Source organism: Equus caballus, chromosome 12 (genome assembly GCF_041296265.1).
Source record: "Equus caballus isolate H_3958 breed thoroughbred chromosome 12, TB-T2T, whole genome shotgun sequence".
NCBI lineage: Eukaryota > Metazoa > Chordata > Mammalia > Perissodactyla > Equidae > Equus > Equus caballus.
The window spans coordinates 695,072-719,219 of NC_091695.1; the positions used below are offsets into that span (position 1 = coordinate 695,072).

Consider the following 24,148-nt stretch of genomic DNA (forward strand, 5'->3'; position numbering starts at 1 on the left):
AGGAGGATTGGCAGTGGATGTTAGCTCAGGGCTAATCTTCCTCAAAAAAAACAAAAACAAACAAACAAAAAACAAGGACCAAATACGAGAACAGAAGATGCTGGTGGTGCTCTGTCCCTCAGGACAACACAAGGGTTTTAGGAGCCCTGTGCCAGGAGCTGCGGGCAGAGACCCATGCGTGTATTTGCTGTGATCTCACAGTGTGGGAGCGAGGGTCCAAAGCCAGTTCCCTCAGAATGATGGCGGCTGCTGGCCACTCGTCCAAACCTTTGGGGGACCCAAACTGCAACATGGCGATCAATCACTCTCACCTCACTCATCAGCACTCCTACCCATCAAAACCCTTCCAGATTTCTTCAGAGGGCCTGCCTGCCAGCCCACCTGAGGGCACAGCCCTGCTCCCTGTCTTCCCCCAAACATACCCACGATCCTGCGGACGGGGTCGTCGGGACTGGCCACAGCCTGGATCTGGCCCTTGAGCGCGGTCTCCTGGTCTGCAGTGAGGGGGCTGAACCCACACAGGGAAAGGCGGCTGCTCACCTCCACGCAGACTTTCTCCCCGATGGCAGTCAGGGCATCCTCCAGGTGGAAGGAGCTGGAGAGAGAAGGGAAAGGAGAAGCCAGGGGAGCCAGGACCTGTGAACGAAGCCCACGCCTGCCCAGCTCCACACCCGCACCAAGAGGCACAGACCAGTATAAGGAGTGCTCTGGGCAGGGAGATTCGCCTCCTCCCTCCTGGCCTCTCAGGCTGGGACCCCTGGCTCAGGGCACTCTCTGTCTCTCTCTCTCTCGGCTAGAAGGGATGGGGGGAAGGGGAGGGCTCAGACTATCCCAGGACCAACGACCCAAAACCCCACTTTTTACTAGGATCTATGTGGTGAAAGAAGCCTGGAACTGACTTATAAACACCTTGAACACCTCTGGAGCAAGATGCAAGAAATCAGAAATCGTGTAGCTGTGAGACAGCAGAGGGAGAGACACTTTTAGCCGGATACTATTTTGTCCCTTTTAATTTTGGAAACATGTCACTGTATCAACTACTTTAAAAGAATAAATAAAATTGAAATCCAAAAGTCAAGAAAATCAGCACCCCAATTTCCCAGGGACCCCAGGCTCTCCAGAGCATCTGTGGGGGCCCTCCTGCTGTGGGGATTCCGGGAGAAGGCAACTGCCTCTGTCTGGGGTTGATGTCTTTCGTGCAGTAGAATAGGTGGATGCGAACATGCCAGCCCGGGCCTCACTGCTGGTCCTGACTCTGTGCCAGGCCCTGACCACCTGGCGGACAGGGCAGAGAAGGGCTGGTCGCCTTGGGCAGCGCTGCATGGGCCCCCAGCAGTCGCTGTGACAGAGCAGTTCCACTGCAGGGTGACTGAGGCGAAGCCCAGGACTAGACCTGTGCAAGGGCCTCAGCTCAGCAAACACCTTCCCGGCCTAAGGCCTGACTCTGGAGCTCTGGTCACAGCACGTAGACACACCCACACAGTGATGGATACGTGCCATGTGGACACACCCCTCACTGCCATGGACACACGCACACTTCATGTAACTCAGCAGTGTAATTCCCCCATTTGGTAAGGATGAGAATGTTTGGGACATTCCCCTTGAAGATTCCTCTGAAGTGGACCTTGTCAGATACAGTGCTTACTTAGAAACATCCAAACACATTCAATACGCCCTAAACCACATAAGTAACCTAATCTGATGTCGCCGCAGGAGCAGTTACAGCAGCCGGCCTCACACAAGTGTGGATTAGTGCTGGTTGATAAAGTGACCCATTTCACCCAGCATAAATGTCTATGACGAATGTGCAAAGGCAAGGAATCTTCAACCACAGAGTCTGCCTTTTGTATCTGTGGGTTCCACATCTGCAAATTCAACCAACCTCTGATGGCAAGACCTACAATGGTTCTGCCTGTACTGAACACGTACCGACTTTTTCTTGTCATTATTCCCTAAACAATACAGTATAACAACTATTTACATAGCATTTACATTGTATTAGGTATTATGAGTAATCTAGAGGAGAACATGGGCAGATTATATGCAAATACTACTTCATTTTATATAAGAGACTTGAGCATCCCCAGATTTTGGTACCTGCAGGGGGCCCTGGAACCAATCCCCCAGGGGGATGCCAAAGGATGACTGTACACGCAACTCTGAGACCACAGCTTGTTTCTTACATGACCTTTCCCTCGGGACGTGTTGTCCAAACTGTTAGTTGGTTGTGAAAGCAATTCCGTGGGTAGCAACCAATGTAGACATATATTTTTAATGGAATGAGAATAGAATAGAAACACTGGGATGTATTAAGCATAGTCAGGGTAAGTTTCACTTTGTGAAGTTTTTTACTTCAGTTACATATGTGTCTAAGTGTGTACTAGATCACAACAAAAAATGAATTTTTTGCTAAGGATCCTGGTCACAAATATTTGGAGGTCACTATCCTACAGCCTCGTGAGCCCTAGAGCTGATTCCAACTTTGACTGTACGGCCCTGAGTCAATTCCACCACGGTGAAGAAAGCTGGAGGGCAAGGTTTCCTTTCAGTTCCTAGAGAGCGGCCCCAGATTCTGCCCTTCACTAGGAGACCCCCGTTGCAGTCTGCTTCTGCCACCCGCTGCCTCCCATCCATCCAGCCCACTGCTCTCAGCCACTTACGGCAGATGCATATCTGTTAGCAGAATCTGCACAGTCATCTTGAGCTTCTCGGCAAAGTCGGCCTGGCTGGAGACTCCCGGGGCTGCCACGCTGAACGTGACCAGCAACACGGCCCCCAGGATGGTCAGATGCTCCAGCTGCAGCTGGAGTTCTTGGAAGCGAGCCTGGTCCATCAAAACCGTCTGTAATAAACACAACAGAAATCATCCCTGAGCTGTAGATGTGGCTGGCCAGCAGAAGGCAGGGGGCCATAGCCCCACACACCCCCCCCAAGTTTCCTTAGGATTTTCTAGTCATTTCAGAGCTATTGGGGAGTCATGTGAACTCTCCTTCCATCTCAGAGCCCTTTCATCCTTAGAAAGGCTACAGTAGAGCATGCTCATTAAGAACATGAGACAGGGCCGGCCCCGTGGCTTGGCAGTTAAGTTCAGTATGCTCCACTTTAGGGGCCTGGGTTCTCAGTTCTGTTCTGGGCGCCGACCTACAACACTTGGCAGCCATGCTGTGGTGGTGACCCACATACAAAAACATAGAGGAAGACTGCGACAGATGTTAGTTCAGGGCAAGTCTTCGTCAGCAAACAAAACAAAACAAAACAAAACCATGAGACAGAATGTGAATCCACATTCCATCATTCAATAGCTGCATAACCTCAGGCAAGTTTCTTCAATTTTCTGAGCCTCATGCAAAAGAGGGTTTCCTGCTTCACAGGGCTGTTGTAAAGATGCAAAAAGACCATGTATATAAAGTGGCTGGTAGAGCCAACACTCAATAAACAAGAAGTTCTATCATCAGAGAGGGAAGAGTGATCCCTGTCTAAGTTAGGGTACAGAGTTAGGGTACAGCGTTAGGGTGACCAAGTCCTCCCAGTTTGTCCTGATTTTAAAACTGAAACTCCCAAGTCCTGTGACAAACCAGACAGCAGTCGCCCCACCCAGAGTGAGCCCAGGAGGGAGGTGGGGAGAGTCCTGAGCACAGAGCCAGCGATCATCCCCCTTGGCACCCTGCACCAAGCAGGCTCCCGAGAACTGGGAAGTGAGTAAGAAAAATAAATAGTAGCTAGAAAAAGTAGAAAGGACAGAAAACAACCCAAAGCCACTAGAAAGCAGTCCATGAGTGAATTTCCACGGCTGCATCCCCACGTGAAAGACACCCCGGGGTCCACAGGCCAAAGTCGCCTGGCGGGGAGGAGGGACCGAGTTTTTACACGTTAATCAAATAAACTTTCAGGACTTCTTCCGATACGAAACCAACATGCTAAACCAAGACATTAACAATTTGGGGTCTTAGCTTAGGATTCTTCTCGGGAAGTAAAATCTATCTTTGAAGACCGAGCCTCCTCTACTGTTCAACGAAGATGCTTCAACAGACCCATCCTCAGCCTCTCGTGACTTCACTTTGCGACAGGCCGCCCCTCGCTCTGCGGCCTCCCCGCAACATCCGCACTTGAGTCTGGGATGCCAACAAGGTCCAAGTGTCCATTCCGAGCAGCTATGAAAACACGGGCTCCCCCCGCTGTTCCTCAAGAGACACGTCAGGCTGAGCGGGCCCTCCAGCGGAGGAGGGAGCACACCACTCTCCAGGAAGGAACCATCCCACCGCCCGCTGCATCACCCCCTTCAGAGCCTCCTCCGGCACAGAACCGGGAACTCCGGCAAGAGCTGCCATCTTATGCGTATAACAACGTCTTGAAAAGAAAAACAAGGAACTCAGATGAGGAAGACGTTTAGAGACGCAGCAGGACCTGAGGCGAGAGGAGAGAAGCCCGAGTCTCCTCCAAAGAGAGGGGAGTCTGCACACCAGCCCAGCTCCTTGCAGACAAAACGGGGGGCTCCCCTGTGAGTCCGGGCCGTTAGAAGCCCTTACTGCGAAAAACATAAAAAGAAAAAATATTGCTCTGCACGGAAGGGGAAGAAGTTTCTTCACATAGAACCGAAAAGTAGCTCACTGCCGTGGTTTTCATCAAAACACACAAAAACAGCAGAGCAACTCAGCCGCACAAACGGGAGGCCCCACACCTGCCGGGGGACCGGAACCGGCGCGGCGGCTGAGGCGGCAGCGTGGCAGCCCCTCACCGCGCTCTCGGGCTCCACGAGGCCCGGCGGCTCTCCTCCCGGGCACTCGCCGAGCGCACTGGAAACGCCCGGCCGCACCGGAAACGCCCGAGCGCACCGGAAACGCCCGGCTGCAGCGGAAACGCCCGAGCGAACCGGAAACGCACGGCCGCACAGAGACCTGCACGCACGCGGCCAGAGCAGCAACTCACAGGAGCCAGAAGCGGAAACCGCCCGAACGTCCTCGGTGAGGAAGGAACAGAGCGAAGGGGGGCGGCCACGTGACGGACGGTCACTCAGCCTGAAAGACACGCGGACACAGCCGCAGCGGGGACGGGCCTCGAGGACGCCGTGCCAAGTGAAGTCAGCCAGGCACAAAGGGCAGGACTGACGCTGGCACTCACGTGCGGCCCCAGCAGGGAGACTCGCGCAGCCGGACGTGGGGCCGCGCTGGGAGCGGGGAAGAGGAGCTGGTGTTGGAGGAGCTTCAGTTCACGAAGACGGAAAGTTCCGGAGACGACGGTGGCCACGGCTGCAAGCCCAGGCGCACGTGCCTAACGCCACTGAACCGCGGGCTTAAAACGGTGAACTCTGGGGCAGGCCGGGCGGAGGAGCGGTTCAGTGCACAGGTTCCCATTGGGCGGCCCAGGTTCGCCGGTTCGGATCCCGTGTGCGCACATGGCACCGCTTGGCACGCCATGCTGTGGTGGCGTCCCACATGTAAAGTAGAGGAAGACGGGCACGGATGTGAGCTCAGGGCCAGTCTTCCTCAGCAAAAAGAGGAGGACTGGCAGCAGATGTTACCTCAGGACTAATCTTCCTCACACACACACAAAAAAGGTGAACATGTATATTTTACCACAAGAAAAAAAAAGGGAACGAAGCACTGACACACGCTACAACATGGACGAACATTCTGTGCAGTGAGAGCAGCCAGACACAAACGGCCAACGTTGTAGGACTCCATCTGTATAAACACCCAGAACAGGCAGACCCACCAAGACCGACAGCAGCGGGGCCAGGGCTGGGGGAGGGGAACGGTTCTGTGCGGGCCGTGACAATGCTCTGAAAACGGTCGCCGGATTCTGGGAACGCACGAAAACCAGTGAATCACGCGAGGTTAAAGGGGCGGTTTCCTGGTGTGTGCCACACCGTAACGAAAGCTTTCTCTTTAAAGTCGGGCCGCACCCCAGGAACGGCGGCGGCGGCACCTACCTCGGGGAACGGCCTCCGCAGGTGGTCCCACCGCAGGAGCCGCAGGTACGCGCGATCCTGCACGGCCGCCGCGTCCGGCACCGGCACCGGCACCGGCACCGGCGCGTCCCCAGAGCCCGCGGCGCCGCCCCCCGCCGGCAGGGCGCGTCCACACGTCCGATCCGCGAGGTCGCCGGCGGCTTCTTCCAGCCACTGCGTGACGAAGTCCAGCGCGTCTGTGGGGACGAGGCCGCGCGTTACCAGGACGGCCCGGGAGGGGCCCTGGGCGGCGCCGCGCCCACACCCCGCGCTGCGCCTCCCCGCCGAGCGCCCGCGGCCCCTCAGGCCCCGTCTGAAGGCGACGCTCTCCACAGAGACGCGGGCAGCACGTGCTCGGCTGCCGCGAGGGGCGCGGACCAACGCGAGGGAGCACGAGGCACCGGCGCCGCCCGAGCTCCGAGGTCTCGCCGGAGGTGGCCCGGAGCCCCGCGGGGCCCGCCGTCGCCCCTCGTCTCCTGAGCGGAGCGGCGCCCGGGGCCCCGGAGACGAGAGGCGCGAGGCGGCCCCCTCAAACCTGGAGGCGCGGCGGCTCCGCCGGCGGGGCCCCAAATCCAGGGCGGCCGAGGGCGCGGCGGGGCGGCGGCGCTCCGGCTGAGGGGCACGCAGCCCGCCGGCTCGGAACCGCGGCTTCGGCGCCGTCACCACCGCGACCCTCGGGGGCTGGGGGCCGAGGACGCGTCCGCGCGGGCAGCGCCCCCTCGCTGGGCCCTCAGCCTCCGAGCCCAGCCGGCCCGAGGCCGGGGCGATGCTGGCGGGGAGGGAGCCGCGGGGTCTGTCAGTTCGGGTCACGAATCTCTCAAAATCACTTCCGCATCTGAGGAACGGGGTTGGGACCGGCGCCGAGCTCCGGCCGCGCCTGAGGCCCGACCCGCCGACCTCCCGCCGGCCGCCCGCCGCGAGCCGCACGGGCCCCGCAGGGCGCGGGACGAACGGCCGGAGACCGCCCCGCGCCCGCGCCCGCCGAGGCGGAGCCAGGGTCGCCGGGAAGCGAGGTCCTTCCGGCTTCCAGTCCCTGTTTCCTCGCAGTCACCTGAGAGGTTCCTAAAAAGGAGACTTTCTCTGGATATGAAATCAGAAGATTTCTGCATACAGAGCGAAGAAAAGTGCAATTTCTTGATGCACTTGACAGGGAACAAAAAAGTGAATCAAAGTCACAAGTTGTCATGATTTTACAATCAAGGCCAACCATATAATTCACGTCAAACTCCTGATTTCATTGAAAACCCATTTAATTTAGGATTTCTTCACTCTTTTAAATTTCTATTCTTCTTTGAAAATAAAGATTGGCACCTGAGCTCACGTCTGTGGCCAATCTTTTTCTTCGTCTCCCCACAGCCCCCCAGTGCACAGTTGTATGTGCTAGTTGTGAGTGCCACCTCGCCTCAGCGTGGCCTGATGAGGGTGCCGTGTCCACTGCGGGACCCGAACCCGCCAACCCTGGGCCGCGAAGCGGAGCGGGTGAACTCAACCACTCGGCCGCGGGCCGGCCCCTTAAATTTCTATTCTTATATCCTGTTTATATTTCTCTTGCTTCTCGATTAAGTTTTCTCTTCAAGTCCTAATGTTTTGGAGTTTTCTGTCTTCAAATTAGACTATTCTCATACTAAATTTTAGTTTTGTTTTGAAAACAATACCGTTTGCAACAGGCTACAGCAACTAAAATGAGCAGACACAGACCGCGAGAAAGCACCATGGACGCGAACGTACTGGGCTGCTTCTCCAGAAGCTCTTGGAACTTCTTCCTTTCATATTCGACCGACTGCTGCATGAGGTGCGGCCGAATGCTGCTCACGGCGAAGTTGGCCATGTCCACCTTCATGAGGCCCAGCACAGAGAACATCGCCCTGAGGGACAGGGAGAGAAAAGGGTTTAGAACGGGCGCCTGGGAGTAAACACTGTGTTAAAGGAAAGAGGGGACTGACTTGAGATCATCTTCTCATCTCAGAAAGGGGAGCAAGAAAAGCTAGAGACATCATGAGAAGTAGATTAAGAAAAATTTAGAGAACACAGAAACTTAAACAACGGTTTGGAAAACTGTAAATGTTCACGTTGCTTTCTGGCCCCGCTCCTCCACCCCTGGTCCCCAAGCAGACACAGCCCCAAAGGCTGCCGAGACCAGAGCGCATTCCTGGGCTCCGGGTCAGCCCTCGCACAGCCACAGAGGAGGGACAGAGCCCAGGGCCTGGGGTTCAGGGCGGAGAGCTTCCCACCCCGTCCCCAGTCGCACAGAAGTCAATTCACTTCCCCAGGAAAGAAAGAAAATTAGCTCTCCTTTCTCCTCTCCTCTCCTCCGGGCTCTCCTAGTGTCAGGGTTGCGTTCTGCATTCTGGTTCTGGAGGCACAGTTGCTAGTTCACACTCGGAACGTACCCAGTGGGCAGACCGGACCCTGCCGAGGGTGTCTGCCGTCCTGCCTGTCACATACCACGACTACTCTCTCCAGGCCAGCAGCTGCTAACTGGCCTACCTGCAGGAGCTGGTTAAGAACCCAAGGGACAGGGTTAGGTGTGGCCCTGCACAGAAGCAGGAACAGGATCAAACGGTGTCCAAGTCCCTGGACGCCCTCTGGGACTGACTGACCACTGTGTGACAGAATACGCTCCCCTGCACGTAAGGGACTTCCTATGGGAAAGCACGGCAGGCTGAGGAACAGCTCAGGGCCCTCCCCCTCCCATCTGTCCGCCTCCCGCACACGCGGGAAAGCCCGTCTTTCCTGAGGGCATTCTGTCTCTCCTTTGAGCATTCTCAACAGCTCCCTAAATTCACGTACAGGAAACCAGAGACCCTGGAAACCACCAACTGGGGTACCACTGACTGGAAGGAACCCACAAACATGGTCTGTGCTCACAGGATTCCTTACTTTGAAAACTCAAAAGATCTGGCCCCGCAGGCCCACGTGCCATCACGGCCACAATCAGCTGGCACTAGGCCTCCACTGCCGCCTCCTCTCCACAGGCGTGTGCCCCAGTCCACCAGCCGCCCCAGTGCCCCCTCTTTACAACAGGAATTTGAGTCGGGTTGAGTTTGCTACCAGCCATTTCCCCAGAGGACCCTCTTCCCAGGAATTCCTCATCTATCCTCGCTGGATTAAAGCTTTTACTGACTATTTCATATCTAATGTCTAGCACCATGCATAGCACATAAGAGGTGCTCAGTAAGAGCTTGCTAAATGAAGGAACAAATCAAAACTATTTTTAGGAGGGCTTTTCAATGCTCTGTCCAAACTCTGAGGTATACAATGCAGGGCATTTCTGTATGCAATGAACATTGATATCATAATGATATCAAGAAAGCTGGAAATGAAAGAGACTTTTTTTGCCTATAAAACTTTTCTAAAGCAAGTTGGTAACGTGCAATGAGTCTTAAGACTGTTCATGATCCTCTGACACAGTAAACCCATTTTAAGAACCTAGCTGTTTTTTCTTCTTCCCCCCAAAGCCGCCCAGTACATAGTTGTATATCTAGTTGTAGGTCCCTCTGCTTGTGCTACGTGGGACGCTGCCTGAGCATGGCCTGATGAGTGGTGCCATGTCCGCGCCCAGGATCAGAACGGGTGAAACCCTGGGCTGCCAAAGCAGAGCATGGGAACTTAACCACTTGGCCACAGGGCTGGCCCCTTGAGAAGCTAGCTTTAGGAAATAACCTAAAATACACAAAAAAACTGCAGGGTTAAACAGTATATAATTATACATAATCTAATTGTCCACCTCAACAGAGAAATAATTATATCTATGCAAATGAAGATTTTGCAACCACTGAAAATGCTTATGGGGAATTGAAAGAAATCACAAGTTGGTTATCGTGAAAATAATAATGGGAAACCTCATCTACGATGGAGTCCAGAGGCAGTGGGGGGGGAGGTCCCATGGACTCCAGATCAATTACAGGAAAGACAGTCAATTACAGACCCCAACAGAAGTCCTCAACAGGAAAGAATTGTTAATTACAGGAAGAAATGTACATTGCACCCCCAAACAGAAATCGACTACCCCAGCAACTCAGCCAATGAGAAATCATCACAACCCTGAACTCTCGCTTTTCTCCAATGGACTTTTGTTCAAAATAACCCCTCCCAAATTCTTCCTTTTTCCCTATAAAATAACATTCTTCCCCTTTGATTGCTGGATTTGCTTATGGTCTGCCATAGCATGGCACATCCTGAATTGCGATTCTTTGCCTAATCCCGAATAAACTCATTTTGCTGGTAAAATAACTGGCTGTTTTGTTTCTAAGGCTGACATTATAAAAGGGCAATGCAAGAGAGCCCTGTGGTGTTGGAACTGTTCAGTATCTTGAATGTGGTAATGGATACACCAACTTAGGTGATAAAACTGTACAAAAGTTAATCTACTACACACACCAATTGTACAAATAAAACAGGAAATCTAAACAGATCAGTGGATTGTATCAATGTCAATATCTTCGTTGTGATATACTACAGTTTTGTGAAATGCCCCCACGGGCGGAAACTGGATGAAGTGTACTGTTATTTCTTACAACTCCATGTGAATATATAATTACCTCAATGACACTTTCAATTAAAAAATAAGTGAAATGATTGGGATATAGTGTTAGCAAAGAAAGCCAGGCCTGCAATGCACACCAGGAGGTCTCCTTCAGTTCAACTGGACGTGCAGGCTCACGAGACGACCAGCAGCCACAGGCCTGGCATCGTCTGTTCAGTTTGCCGACAGGGCAGCACCAAGCAGTCCTCTCCAAGAGCAGACACCGCAGACGTGAGGGCGCACCTGGCCCAGAGGCCTCCTGTCCCGATGTATTTGGCAACAGCTCTATGGCTCAGCTTCCAGGGTCTCCAGGGAGGCGTGCCCAGTTACCCCAGTGATCCCACTCCTAGTGCAAAGCACGGTGTCCCACCCAGTATTTACAGTTCATCATCATTCCTTTCAGTTCAGTTGCAGTTTACCAATTAGAGGTCATTTTCCCCATAAGCAATGTTGCCTACTAGCATTTTGATATATAACGTCTTTACCTGTTCACAGGAAACAGAGTGAAGCAGTTAACTAAAAGTCTAAATTCTCAAGCAGTATCATGTCAATCCTTTGCCCATGTTGGCATAAAAATTATCTAAATTTCATCAAAATTATATATATTTAAAAATAAACATTCAAAAGACTAAATGAAGTGAAAATGGACTATACGTTAGTTCATAGGATTATATTAATGTTAAATTTCTTGAATGTCTTGGTTGTGTTTTGATTATGTAGGAGAATGTCCACATTCTTAGGAGGTACTTGCTGAAATATTTAAGGGTGAAATGTCACAAAGTCTGCCATTAACCCTCAGAAGGTTCAGGGGGAAAAGTATACGCATATGAGTACATACTCACATATATGTAAAAAGATAAAGCAAATTGACAGAATGTTAAAAACTGGTAGATCTATGTAAAGGATATATGAGTGTTGATTGTGCTGTTTTTGCAACTTTTCTGTATGTAGGTTTGGAATCTTTCAAATAAAATATTATGGGAAACAAAACTAAAAAAATACATATCAATATAACAGCAATCGTGTCTTTGGATGGTAAAATTACGGATGGATTTTCTCCTTTCTACTTTTCTGTATTTTACAAAATGTTGGCTTTTTAAATTTTTCTTTTAACGCACGAATATGTACACTCAAGAAGTTTCAACTTGGAGACAGGCTTTGTCTTTTAGGTACACTGAAGGCAATTAACACAATTCCCATACCTGAAAAGGGGCACTATTTCCTTAATGTCCTTGAGTTTGTTTACTTCCTCATCTCGAGCAGGTGCACACAGTGTACCCATCATGCCAATGATGAATTCTGCCAGCTTGGAAATGTCTAGGGCCCCATGCTCTGCCTCCTGCTGTATCAGATCCAGATCCAAGACTTCTCTTATCTGGTTTCTCAGTCTGGTGTGACCAGGCAGCAGGAAAGATAAGAGAGTCTGCAAGAGAGCACAGGCAATTTAATCAAAGGTTCTTAGTCAGACATCATTTTTGATTATATGTAAAGGAATTTAAAACTATCCAAATTAAGGGCTCACCAATTGTTACTGTAATGTTATACATACTTTCACCTCTTATTCAACAAATCTACAGAAAAACATGTTTACAAATCATTTACACTAGCTATTTAAGCTCCAGGTAGCAATCAACTGGACACAAGAACAAAAAACTGTTAAAAGTGAGAAAAGGAGGGGCTGGCCCCGTGGCCGAGTGGTTAAGTTCGCGTGCTCCGCTGCAGGCGGCGCAGTGTTTCGTTCGTTCGAATCCTGGGCGTGGACATGGCACTGCTCATCAAACCACACTGAGGCAGCGTCCCACATGCCACAACTAGAAGGACCCACAACAAAGAATATACAACTATGTACCGGGGGACTTTGGGGAGAAAAAGGAAAAAATAAAATCTTTGAAAAAAAAAAAAAGAAAAGGAAAACACATGAATTACTGTGAACCACCCACAGATGCCGATGTCCGGGACACAGCGCTTCTCCGATACTCTTTCTAGAGGCACTGCGGAAGCAGCCCTGGCCTTCTCCGTCCCACAGACTGAGTCAGTTTTTGGCCATTATAAATTGAAAATGTCCATACCTACTAAAAATTTTATAAATCATTTATATTTTGTAAAATATTTTGTTTAAAGAAATTTTTTTCTTTAAATAATTATATTTTTAAAAATATGAACCTTTTCTTCATTTACAAGAGTAATGTCTTCAGGTTATCACAGCTCATTTGGAATTTTAAAAAGGGCATAAAGCCAAAAATACTCTACACTGAGATTTGGGCAAGTAATTTAACTTCCCAATCCTTTGATTTCTTTAAAGTCTTCAGCACAGAGACACAGAGCGGTTGGGTAAAGACTCCTGACACAGCAGGCCAGCGGCACACTGTGCTCCGCCCTCACCTCTTTGATCTCTCCAAGCAGTTTGATGGCGTGGTCATAGGCTGGGGGGTCTTCACTTAGCTGGACACTCAGGCAATCCCAAAAAGCCTTATGGACAATATCCTTTACCCTCTTCTCCAAGCTGGAGGCAAATGAGACAAACAAACAAAAAAAGCAAAAACGTCTGAGTCTCAAAGCACTTTCAAAAAGCAGAAATTCTATGGGTTTTGGATGAGAAATTTTTAAGATAATTTGGATGAAGGAAAGATTTCCCAGACATACTTAAGCCAATCACATACATTATTTTTAATTAGTGATTTATTTCAATAAGTATCTCTTGAAAAGAGTAACTTTCAACTAATTCGACAGATGACATTAGTCAGTGCCATATGATAAAAAGAATCTTGCAAAGTTCAGAGCTGTTAATTTTCCCCTGATACCAGCAAGTTTCCTAAGGTATTTATGATTAAGTAGTTTAAGATGATAGCTCAGCATGTATATAGGGTTGCAGGACTTTATCTCCTAAAAATATCCTATTCCAAATGTGATATATGGGACAACTGTTAATTAGGTACCAAGCTATAACAACTTACATATAACATCTCATTAAAACTAGTCTTTATGTTATGAGAGCAAAACAAATAATTCTTTATTATTAATGTGAAAAAGTACTATCTTTGAAGAACATATAAAAACTGTTTGCAAAGTCCTACTAAAAAGCCTCGTGTGGTAGACACCATAGCTTGCCCACCCAGCAGCCACTCCTCCTCCTTTGTTAACAGAATCCCACAGTTTCTCATGGCACTTTCACAATGTTTTTTCTTTCTCATGACAATCCATTTTAAAAGGTACACCTTACAATCAATAGAATTTTAGATTCAATATGATGCGTGCCAGCTGCTAGGGATACAGAGAATGACGCACAGTCCTTGTCTTTGTAGTTTACAGTCTGGTGAAGAATACAATTAAACTGACAACCACAGTACAGTGTGGTAGTTACAACGAAGACACGAATGAAACACACAATGAAGACACAAGATGAGGCCGCGAAATCCCAGGGAGTAGGAAGAACCTGACAGAAAACATTTCTACAGGAGATTTCCAGACCTTTTATTTACATTTTGAAGGATCAGTGTCCCCAGATCCACTTTCAAACTCTAATAATTCCTAATATAAGAAATACTTTTCAGCAACAGCATACAAAAGGAAAAATACACGTGAACATACTGACATCAAATGAAGAAAACACTGCCAGAACTGAGGAGCGGGAGTGCCCCCTAACAAGATGACTCAGCAGCCACTGACCTGTCTTCTGGTAACTCAACGGGTTTAATCCGAAAGTTGCCGTTTACGACAATTTCATGGGCGAGAGCCATGTTCGTGACTCCTTTCGCTGTCTCCACAAGTTCTTCCACCGTCACAAATCGAGGAGGGCTAGCTGCAACAAAAACCCAACGTAAGAGATTGCTTCTCTGGATTAGAGCTTCTATTAAAACGGGGAGAAGGCAGTGGTTTTAGTACCAGCTAATACTGTCAGTCAGCCTCCATTTATGCAAATGTTCTGGCAATTTCAAACAACAGAATTTTACCTATTTCATATTCATGCTTTCTTTTAACCCAGAATCCTAAAAGCAGAGATCATTTACAATACTCAAAACATCAGTTTTTCACTAAGACTGGTCAATGGAAGACGATTACAATAAACTGAGACTTAGGAAAACTTTAAGTTCCAGACTATCAACTTCCCCACAAGCTGAGGGTTTATCTTCTAATCCCTTTGCCTCCTGTCTGTCCCAAAGGAACAAAAGGAGACGCCAGATCTAAGGGCTCCTTCTGCTCCCATCACAGCTGACCTTTTGCTCCACGCTAGCCTGTGCCACGAATGAATCCCCCACATTAAGACAGCCCTGAGAGCTTTGGGGCGCCAGGCGCTATTTACACAACGCTAAAGCCACCACCCTGTCTGGAATTCTAAGACACAATGTGAGAGTTCTGCAGCTGACCAGTGAACAAAGCAGAGGGTGGGGGACACAGAATTTTGTAGAGTGAAGGCCACAGAATCAAAAACTTAAAGTCGCCTCTGCTTTCTCCTTTCCAGTGCCCTGGTCTCCAAGTCCAGACTCGACTTCTCTACCAGCGGCTGCCAGAGCCTCCTAACTGGTCTCCGTTCTCTTTCTTTTGATCAAGCTTGAAATTTATCTGCCAGAAAGAAAGTGCTCATATTCCCCAGGTGTTCTGAGCCAAGGAACAAAGAGTAATTCCTATTCTTAAAAAGTCTATGATTAAGTATGTGTGTTTTTTGTATACCAATTATACCTCCATAAAGCTGTTGGGTTTTTTTTTTTTTTTTGAGGACGATTAGCCTTGAGCTAACTGCTACCAATCCTCCTCTTTTTGCTGAGGAAGACTGGCCCTGAGCTAATATCTGTGCCCATCTTCCTCCACTTTATATGTGGGACGCCACCACAGCATGATGTGCCAAGCGGTGCCATGTCTGCCCCCGGGATCTGAACTAGTGAACCCCGGGCTGCGGAACGTGTGCACTTAACTGCTGTGCCACTGGGCCGGCCCCAGGTCTACACATTCTAAATAGATGCTTCCAGTCACACGAGTGGATGGACACTTACGGAGGGCAGATGGCAAATGTGACCCCAACAGCTCCTGTCGAGGCAGTGGGTAAAGCTGACCCACAGAAGTTATACGCTGTGTGGAAACTTCGTCTTCCTTACTCAACTGCAAGCTGCGTGAGGACAGAGACCACGTGGGATGTGCCTGGTTCACTGCTGGGCCCCTGATGCACAGTCTGCACCCAGCAACAGTGGCTAGTAACACTCAACAACTGACTGACGGAAGACAGGGACCCGCAATTCAAAGTCTAGTCATAGCTTTAGAAATGCTGGAGCTCAGTGTCATCCATTTATCTAAGGATGACTGTGATATACTAATAAACTCACAAGGATTTTATGGAATAAACCAAAATGCTAAATGGGAGATATTACCTGGAACAGCAATTGATGATTTTCATCTGAATACAGCACTTTTACTGGTCAATGAGATGATTGAATGCTAGAGCAGAAGGTGCTTTGTGAGCAGAGAATTAAAGCATACAGAAATAGAGGATCTCAGAGGAAACATTATTGAGTTAGAGTTCCTGATCCTTCCTCTAAGGATCTCTCTGTTTAAAGAACAGATTACCTTTTAGAATTAAATCACCACCTCAGATTAGGAGAGGGTTTTTCTCCACACCATTAAGCCCTTTTCAGATACCAGTCAGCGGTCCTACAATTCAACTCCACTCTGACACCATCTATCAGGAAATAGGGTCAGACCCCACAGGTTAAGGGCTCAGCCCCACAAGACTGCCCTCAATTCAGATGCCAGTCACAAGTGCAGGTTGTCACCTGAGCTTCTGACCAACTGGCTATAGACTGGAGGTGCCCATGACCTCCTCCTCGGGTTCGATTAATCTGCTAGACCAGCTTGCAGAATTCAGAGAAACATTTTACCTACTAGATTCCTGGTTTATTATAAAAGGATGTGACTCAGGACCAGCCAGATGGAAGAGGTGCCCAGGGCGAGGTCTGGGGAAAGGGCGCGGAGCTCCCAGGCCCCCTCCCAGCGCCTCCGCGTGTTCACCACTTTGGAAGCTCTCTGAACCCCACCCTTTTGGGTTCTCATGGAGGCTTCATCACCCAGGCATTTTGGATTAAATCCTTGGCCACTGGTGACTGAGTCCACCTTCAGCCCCTCTCCTCTCCCTGAGGTCCGAGTGGGACTAAAATTCTAACCCTTGAATCACATGGTTGGGTCCCCTGGCAAGTCCCCTTCCTCAGGTTACCCAGGGGCTTTCCAAAAGTCACTTCATTAGCATATTAAGAAATACCTTTATAGTTCTCATTACTTAGGAAATTCCAACAGTTTTAGGAGTTTGGTGCCAGAAATGGGATGAAAACCAAATATATATTTATTATAAATCACAATATCATAGTTACCAATAGCAATTCTACTGTTAAAATATTACCCTGTGGGGCTGGCCCTGTGTTGTAGTGGTTAAGTCCAGCACACTCTGCTTCAGCAGCCTGAGTTCGAGGGTTCAGACCCCAGGTGTGGAACTACACCACTGGTCAAACCATGCTCTGGTGGCATCTCACATACAAAATAGAAGAAGATTGGCACAGGTGTTAGCTCAGGGCAAAACTTTCTCAAGTAAAAAAAAAACGAGAGGAAAATTGGCAACAGATGTTAGCTCAGAGTGAATCTTCCTTACCAAAAAAAAAAAAATTACTCTGTATTATAACTTGCAAGACTAAAGGTTATCCTTTTACTATTTACATTTTAATTTGTTTAATTCCAGATGTGATTTTGGAGTTACTTTAAACTCAGCAGCTATACATGTACACAGTTTGGAGGAAACGTCCCATTTTGTAAATTCTTATTTACATTCTATGTGTCCAGTCATGCCTCCCGACCTAGTCCCCAGACTATGGGGTCTTAGCTTTACCACTGGGCCCACAGTCCCCCACCTCCCTACAAGGAGAAGGAGCAGGAAAGACCGAGGAATATTTTAGCGCACTGATTTTAAGCCTCACTTCGGTGTGCACCTCTATGAGAATTTAACAAAAGCTTCCGTGACCTTCTTCCTAGAAAAACGCATATACACCCAGATGTTGATACACTTTTTTTGGCTGTTCCTGGATTCCCTAACACTTGATCACGGGTCCCAGGATAAGTATTCTTGCCTTAAGGATATAACGACATACAATTTCAGGTATCATAGTCTAGGGCTGGCTTGCATTAATTTGGACTCATGGCATCAGAATGACAGGATGTGAAGGGCAAGGCCATCCATCAAAGAATGACTGAGATCTAAACCAAAGGTCCTCCTTTATCAGAAATTGTAGATGGTAAAACTACCGTGTTAGTCATGCACATCCACATTAGGGCAAGCAGTCTTGGTGTCTTCAAATGCAACAGATGACATGTTAGTAGCAGTATTTTTAACAACTAATGTTTATCAAGCATTTACAATGTGCCAAGCACTGTTCTAAATGCTTTACATGAATTCATTTAATCTTTACATCCACTCGAAGAGATAAGTGTATTTTCCTCATTTTAAAAATGAGAAAATAGAAGCTTTCTAACCATACATGTGGGAGACCAGGCCTAACACATGCCCGGCAGCCTGTTACTAACAGCACAATTTCACTGAGTAGTGTAAATCTGTGTTATAATAAACCACAATAAAAGGGGGTCTGCTGATGTTTGCTATAAGAATACTATGTCGACTAATAAATTACCCCAGAAAGGCTTTAATCATTTTAAAAGAAACACACCTCAAACCCAAAAATGTGTGTACTTCTTCCAAATGTAAAGCATTACTGATCATCCGCACTTTAAAGAGATAACATCAACCCTGACATTCTTAGACTATGACACTCTGAAAAGTTTCATTTTTGGACTCACTTCAAAAAGGCTAAGTATTCTTAACAGACGACGAGTCGGGGCACTGCCGGGAATACACGCAGAAACGGCCGCCCTTGCACGGGCGAGGCCTGCCTGTGCCAGGGAGCTGAAATGACTTCCTCGCCCGCTTTCAGCAAAGCGAACCCTCAACCTCGTGGGCACTAAGCCCCAGGCAGTGAAGTCAGGGTGTGGGGAACTCACTCACATTCAAAAATTGCTTTTTTTTTTAACCTACACAAGCACAGTCCTGGCTGGAACCTGCCTCAGACTTTTCAAACACTTTTAATTAAAAGTGCAATTTGCACTCCGCCCTCCTACTTCTCGGAACACTTCAGAGAAATTGGAAAGTCACAGACTGCTGGGACACATGCACATTCTGGACATACTCTAAAATTTTAATTTCTCACGGATTTGAAAACCCACAAGTGACTGGGTTGCTAGCTGAGAAACTGTTGGTCTTCTCAAATGCTAATTATTGGCAGTATCCTCATATTACTGGAACCCAGCCCAGGGCCCCCTGTACAAGGAAGCCTCATAAAAATCTCATCTGAAACAACGTTGCTTCTGGCCACAGTCAGGTTTGCTTACAGGGAGGTCTCTGCGCTCCTTGGGTGCTGGCAGAGCCCGACTTTATTTTTTTCTGTAAAGCTCCTTCAGAACTTTCCACAGCATCTTCAAGGCCTTGCTCAGAATCATTTGATTTTGACTTTCCTGCTTCATTTATATTGGACTTGTCAAGGTTTTCAGACATTCTCAATTAAGTTTATTCACTTTCCTAGGAAAGAAAAAAAAAATGAACTGAAGCGCTCCAGCTCTGTCATTACCCAGCAGGGGGTGACTCACGGCGAATCCGTTAATCTCTCTGGTTTCAGTTTTCTCATCTGCAAAAGAAATGGGCTTGCTAAGATCTTATCCAGCTATAACATTCTACTTCAGTGATTCAACAGGCATCTGTCAAATGACACCGATCCTCCATCAAATTACGAACCTGCACCTGAGATGGAGAGTAGCGAGTCTAAGTGTCTGCCCACTCCTGAGGACCACGAGGACCGTGCATGAGCGCACGGGCCGCGGACTGGTAGGAGAGAACACCGCTAACTGCCCGCTTCTATTTTAACCAAAGGATGATTCAATTCTTCTGTTCTTTACTTTCATTCCTGAAAGCGGATAGGAAAACTCTTTGGAAATAATGCTTTTAATCAGGCTTCCAAGTGAAGACGCTGGGCTGAGGGGCTGGTTCCCTGGCCCTATTACGTGGATGAGATCCCTGGGATGACAGACAGAAGACAGAATTTTAAGAAGAATGTGTGGGGCAAATATCTTTATTAACTCCTTGCCAGTCAGCAGGAAAAGATGGTAAGACAGAAAGTTGCACACAATCACAATACATGTGGCTGGGAGGGGTTTTAACTTTTTTAGCTGCTGATTAGAATAGGAATAAAGTTGTTTCCAATTAAGGGAGAAGACAATGTTTCCGTATTTACAATACTGAAAAGAGTGAGCATTTGTACTATTAGCACTTGAAGCCTACAAAACATTTTCATAAAAACTAATTAGATTTCATTACACACCTGGAAGATAATCCATGGATTAAAGTAAATGTCAACTGCTTTTGGGAGGTTTGGCAGACTCGCTTCTGCACATTAGACAGATGAGAAGAATCGCTTGATATTATTATCTGAAACTTCAGATACCTCCATTAAATAAAATTTAGTTACTGGAATTGATATTTTCAGCCTGTATTATGGTGGGAAGGCTGCTTTAATATCGTGCCCCTTTACCTTCCAACATCCCACTCCAGACACCCATCTCCTCTCTGTCCTAAATCCTATTTGGCTCTGGAAATGCTCCAAGATCCAAAAAATAACATTACCAGTATATTCTATGAGCAAGGACAAATAAAAACACCTCTAATTTCATCCTCCTCACGTGCTAGGAATGAGCTCAGAAAGGATGAAGTAACTCACCCTGCAGAGGGAGGAGGAAAGGCAGGATCTCCAGGTCTCTAGGGCTCAGCTCAGCAAACTAAAGCCATCCTTTTAAGATCTGGCTGAAGCCCCAAACTCACCGGTGTTTCCACCTTTCTCTGAACCCCTGTAGGGCGTGTGAGCAGACATCTGGCATCCATCACTGCCTTAAATCCAACTCAAAATATGCTTATTTAAATAGGGAAAGAAAAATGAGAAGGAACGGTCCAGAGGGGGAGACAGGCATGCTTACAAGGACACAGAGTGAGACTTAAGCCTTCACAGCAGCGTGAAATCACTCAGGGAATAGAGCGGACGGAGAAACTAACTCTGCCTGGAAGGAGGCTGGGATAACCTACCCGGAAAAGGTGACATTTGAGCTGGTCTTTTTGAAAAGAGCAGGATTGCACGCAATTAAAAAATACCTGGAGGGAGAGAGGCGCTGAAAACGGGGGCATTTCACTCAAATGGCACAAGTGAAGGCAGATGAAAATAAGCAGAAAAACAAGTGGCAGGTGACGAAGATGGAAAGACGGGTTGGGGCCAGATCGTAAAATTGCTAGTTTTTCTTTTTTTTTTAAACCCTCCACCTAGATTTTTAACTTCTTAAGGGCCAAGACCAACCATATTCGCCACAAATGCTCCACACGTATAAGTCTATCCCCCAGATCCCCATTAAGTGTTTGTTGACAGCTGTGTCACCCCTGTGATGTCAGTATATGTGGGAGGGCTGGGCGTCGGCCTCAGACATACCTGGGTTTCAATTTGGGTTCTTTCCTAGCTGTGAAACTTCACTTTCCCCATCTGTAAAATGCAGCTACCTGCTCTTCGCTTTGGGGGAAGTTTAAACGACAGAGAGCGCCTAACAACAGCTAACACACAACGGGCTTCCCATAAACGGCAGCTACCACTGTAGGGCGACAGGACGCAGCGAGAACCATGCAATTGCTTACGATGCGCTCAGTCATTCATTCAACGATCACCCGCCTGCTGTGCCCCGGCAGGGAACCGAGGCAGGAGCTCCTCGCGCTCGCGGCGAAGACCGTCTCTCCGCGCTGCACCGGCCCGCGCCGGACACGAGAGCCTCCCAGCAAAGAGGTCTCTCCCTCCGCAACAGGAAGGGGCTCTGCGCCCCGACGCTCAGGGCCGCGCACCGGCAGGTCCGGGCTCCGCTGTCAACAACTGTTCGGGCGGCGGCGGGGCCGACGGGGCGCGCCCGAGCACGGTCTCGAGCCGGGTCAGCGCCGCCCTACGCCGCGGCCCCCGCCGGGCCTGCTCCGAGCACCGCCGGACCCACCGACCGGGAGAGGCCGCGAGATGCCCGGGACGTCGGCCTCCCGCCTGCGCGCGCGCGCCCGCCCGCACCTGCCGGGGCCGTGCGCCCTCCCGCCGCGCGGGGACCGGGCGGGGATCGGGCGGGCAGCGGGCGCTCCTCCCGCGCGGCCGGGTCGGGGGCGGCGCCGTGTCTCGGTGCGGGCACGGGGACGCGCGGCGGGGTCGGGGACGGCGCCGTGTCTCCGTGCGGGGACGAGGACGCGCGGCGGGGTCGGGGGCGGCGCCGTGTCTCCGTGCGGGGACGAGGACGCGCGGCGGGGTCGGGGGCGGCGCCGTGTCTCGGTGCGGGCACGGGGACGCGCGGCGGGGTCGGGGGCGGCGCCGTGTCTCCGTGCGGGGACGAGGACGCGCGGCGGGGTCGGGGGCGGCGCCGTGTCTCGGTGCGGGGACGAGGACGCGCGGCGGGGTCGGGGGCGGCGCCGTGTCTCGGTGCGGGCACGGGGACGCGCGGCGAGGGGGCGGCGCCGTGTCTCCGTGCGGGGACGGGGACGCGCGGCGGGGGGGCGGCGCCGTGTCTCCGTGCGGGGACGCGCGGCGGGGCGGGGGTCGGGGGCGGCGCTGTGTCTCCGTGCGGGGACAGGGACGCGCGGCGGGGGGTGGGCGGGGGGCCGGCGCCGTGTCTCCGTGCGGGGACGGGGACGCGCGGCGGGCGGGGAGGTTGGGGGGCGGCGCCGTGTCTCCGTGCGGGGACGGGGACGCGCGGCGGGGGGTGGGCGGGGGGCCGGCGCCGTGTCTCCGTGCGGGGACGGGGACGCGCGGCGGGCGGGGAGGTTGGGGGGCGGCGCCGTGTCTCCGTGCGGGGACGGGGACGCGCGGCGGGGCGGGGGTCGGGGGCGGCGCTGTGACTCCGTGCGGGGACGGGGACGCGCGGCGGGGGGGTGGGCGGGGGGCGGCGCCGTGTCTCCGTGCGCACAGGCCGGCGGCGGGGAGGGACGGGAGTGGGGCGGCGCGGGGCGTGCCAGGCGCAGGAAGGGCTGCGCTGCTGGACCGCGGCCGCTGGCACGTTTAAACGCTGCCTCGCGTTTCGCAGCGGCGCAGTCGGCTCCGGGCGCCGTTGGCTGCCGAGGTCACACCCACCACCCGGGCGGCCGCGCCTCCCTGCAGCGGCCCACGCCCGCTTCGGTTTGGGCGGCCCCTCTGATCCCAGTGACGGCCGCGGTGTCCCCGGAGCAGCGAGGCGCCAGCCCCGAGAGCAGGGGCGGCGGGTCCGCAGGAGGGACCCTCCAGCTCTGGGTCGCGCGAGCCTGGCCCGGCCGCCATCTACGCTCACGCCTGCCTGCTGCGCCCGGAGCGCCGCGCTCGCCTCCTGGCGCGGGGAGACGCAAACGGCGCGAGAGGAATGGCTTTTGTGCCTAATTTCAAAAAATAACGGGCACGTGACTCTTCACTGTTCATTTGTAAAAATGCTTTAAGACTGAGCTTAAACCATGTCTGCCTTAAACAAAATGAAGGTAATGATCACGTCTCCCCCTGTAGCCTATAAAACTTGGTCATTTAAATAACTAGAACAAAACAAGATGGAGCGGGAGGAACGCGCTCAAACACCTCCTCTAAATAAACACGTGGGCAGTCATTCCCAAAGTACTGAAAGCTGAGCCCAGCACAGCACCCTCAAACCATTCACCAACTAGGGCATTAAAGTAAAAATGTCTCCTTAAACGCACAGAGTTCTCAGATACGGATTCACTTTAGGAGGAAAAAACCCTTAAGATACTCAACTGGAACCAAGATTCACGAAGAAAACATTCCGTTCTCATTCCTGAGTCCAGACTAGGGTGCCCTGGAGTTTCCAGGTGAGTGGTTCTCGACTCTGACCACACCTGAGACTCTCCTGGGGGCGGTGGTGCTCGAACTGCCTTCTGGAACTTGGGAGGGTGGGGTGGGTGGTACCAGGCAAAAGCTTTTAAGGTGCCCAGGTGTCAGTAGGGCTGAAGACCTCCCTAATCAGATCCACGCCCACCTCCACACTCTAGTGAGAGTCCCTTCCTTGAAGGATTGATAGAACTTATATGTGGAGGTGACAATACCAAAACCCTGATTTGACTTGGAATGGCTTACTTGTAATCTTTTGATATATTTTGAATTGTTTCCTTTAAATATTAAAAACATATTGACGTAGGTTCCAGTCTGGTTTCTGCCCGCAAGGACTGGGAACTCAGACTCCCTCAGGGTAAAGGGAGGTCACTGCAAGGGCACACAGGGTTTGGAAGAAGGCTGGCAGCTGCTCTAGAGGTGAGCACCAGGCGAGCGTCCTGGCAGGACCCCCAGGACCCTCTCATCACACCTGCCGCTCGCTGCGGTCTACCTCACTCCTCTCTGCACCACAGACCGCTGCCTCCATTTTCTTAGTAGTTGTTTCCTCATAATGTAGACTTTTCTACATAGAATTTGATTGGCCAAGTTGATTTTTGTGCAGTTTCATTTGCCTTTACGTAGGCTGTCCTTGGATCAGTGCTTAGCCCTCGTCTCAGGGTGGTGGCGAGGCTCACAGTCACCCAGGCATCGGGTGGCTGGGTCCCCAAGAGGACATCATGGATGAGTGAATGAGGG

At 50.6% G+C, this 24,148-nt stretch overlaps 1 protein-coding gene and 1 long non-coding RNA gene across 16 annotated transcripts in view; one reads left to right on the top strand and one right to left on the bottom strand.

The window, feature by feature from the left end:
- The window catches only part of TCP11L1 (t-complex 11 like 1), a 32,112-nt gene extending 10,255 nt beyond the window's left edge, over positions 1-21,857 (bottom strand). For 3 of the 15 annotated variants that reach the window (XR_001378033.3, XM_023653842.2, XM_014729338.3), the window contains exons 1-9: positions 21,217-21,354; positions 18,885-19,071; positions 14,139-14,271; positions 12,855-12,975; positions 11,675-11,895; positions 7,676-7,812; positions 5,930-6,144; positions 2,661-2,842; positions 423-595 (exon numbers count right to left, since the gene is read on the bottom strand). Coding sequence is in view for 14 of the 15 variants with exons in the window: in XM_023653842.2 (XP_023509610.1) it covers positions 423-595; positions 2,661-2,842; positions 5,930-6,144; positions 7,676-7,812; positions 11,675-11,895; positions 12,855-12,975; positions 14,139-14,271; positions 18,885-19,047 (1,345 nt within the window). In the remaining variant the exon portion in view is untranslated. Of the gene's footprint in view, positions 1-422; positions 596-2,660; positions 2,843-5,929; positions 6,145-7,675; positions 7,813-11,674; positions 11,896-12,854; positions 12,976-14,138; positions 14,272-16,854; positions 16,980-18,884; positions 19,072-19,284; positions 19,454-21,016; positions 21,606-21,628 lie in introns of those variants that run through there. The other 12 variants (XM_070229204.1, XM_070229200.1, XM_070229199.1 and 9 more) reach the window with 12 other exon arrangements.
- On the top strand, positions 13,765-15,109 carry LOC138916555 (uncharacterized). The gene is made up of 2 exons (XR_011423802.1): positions 13,765-14,289; positions 14,932-15,109. It is a non-coding gene; the product is annotated as an uncharacterized lncRNA (long non-coding RNA).
- Positions 21,858-24,148: the final 2,291 nt, after the last annotated feature.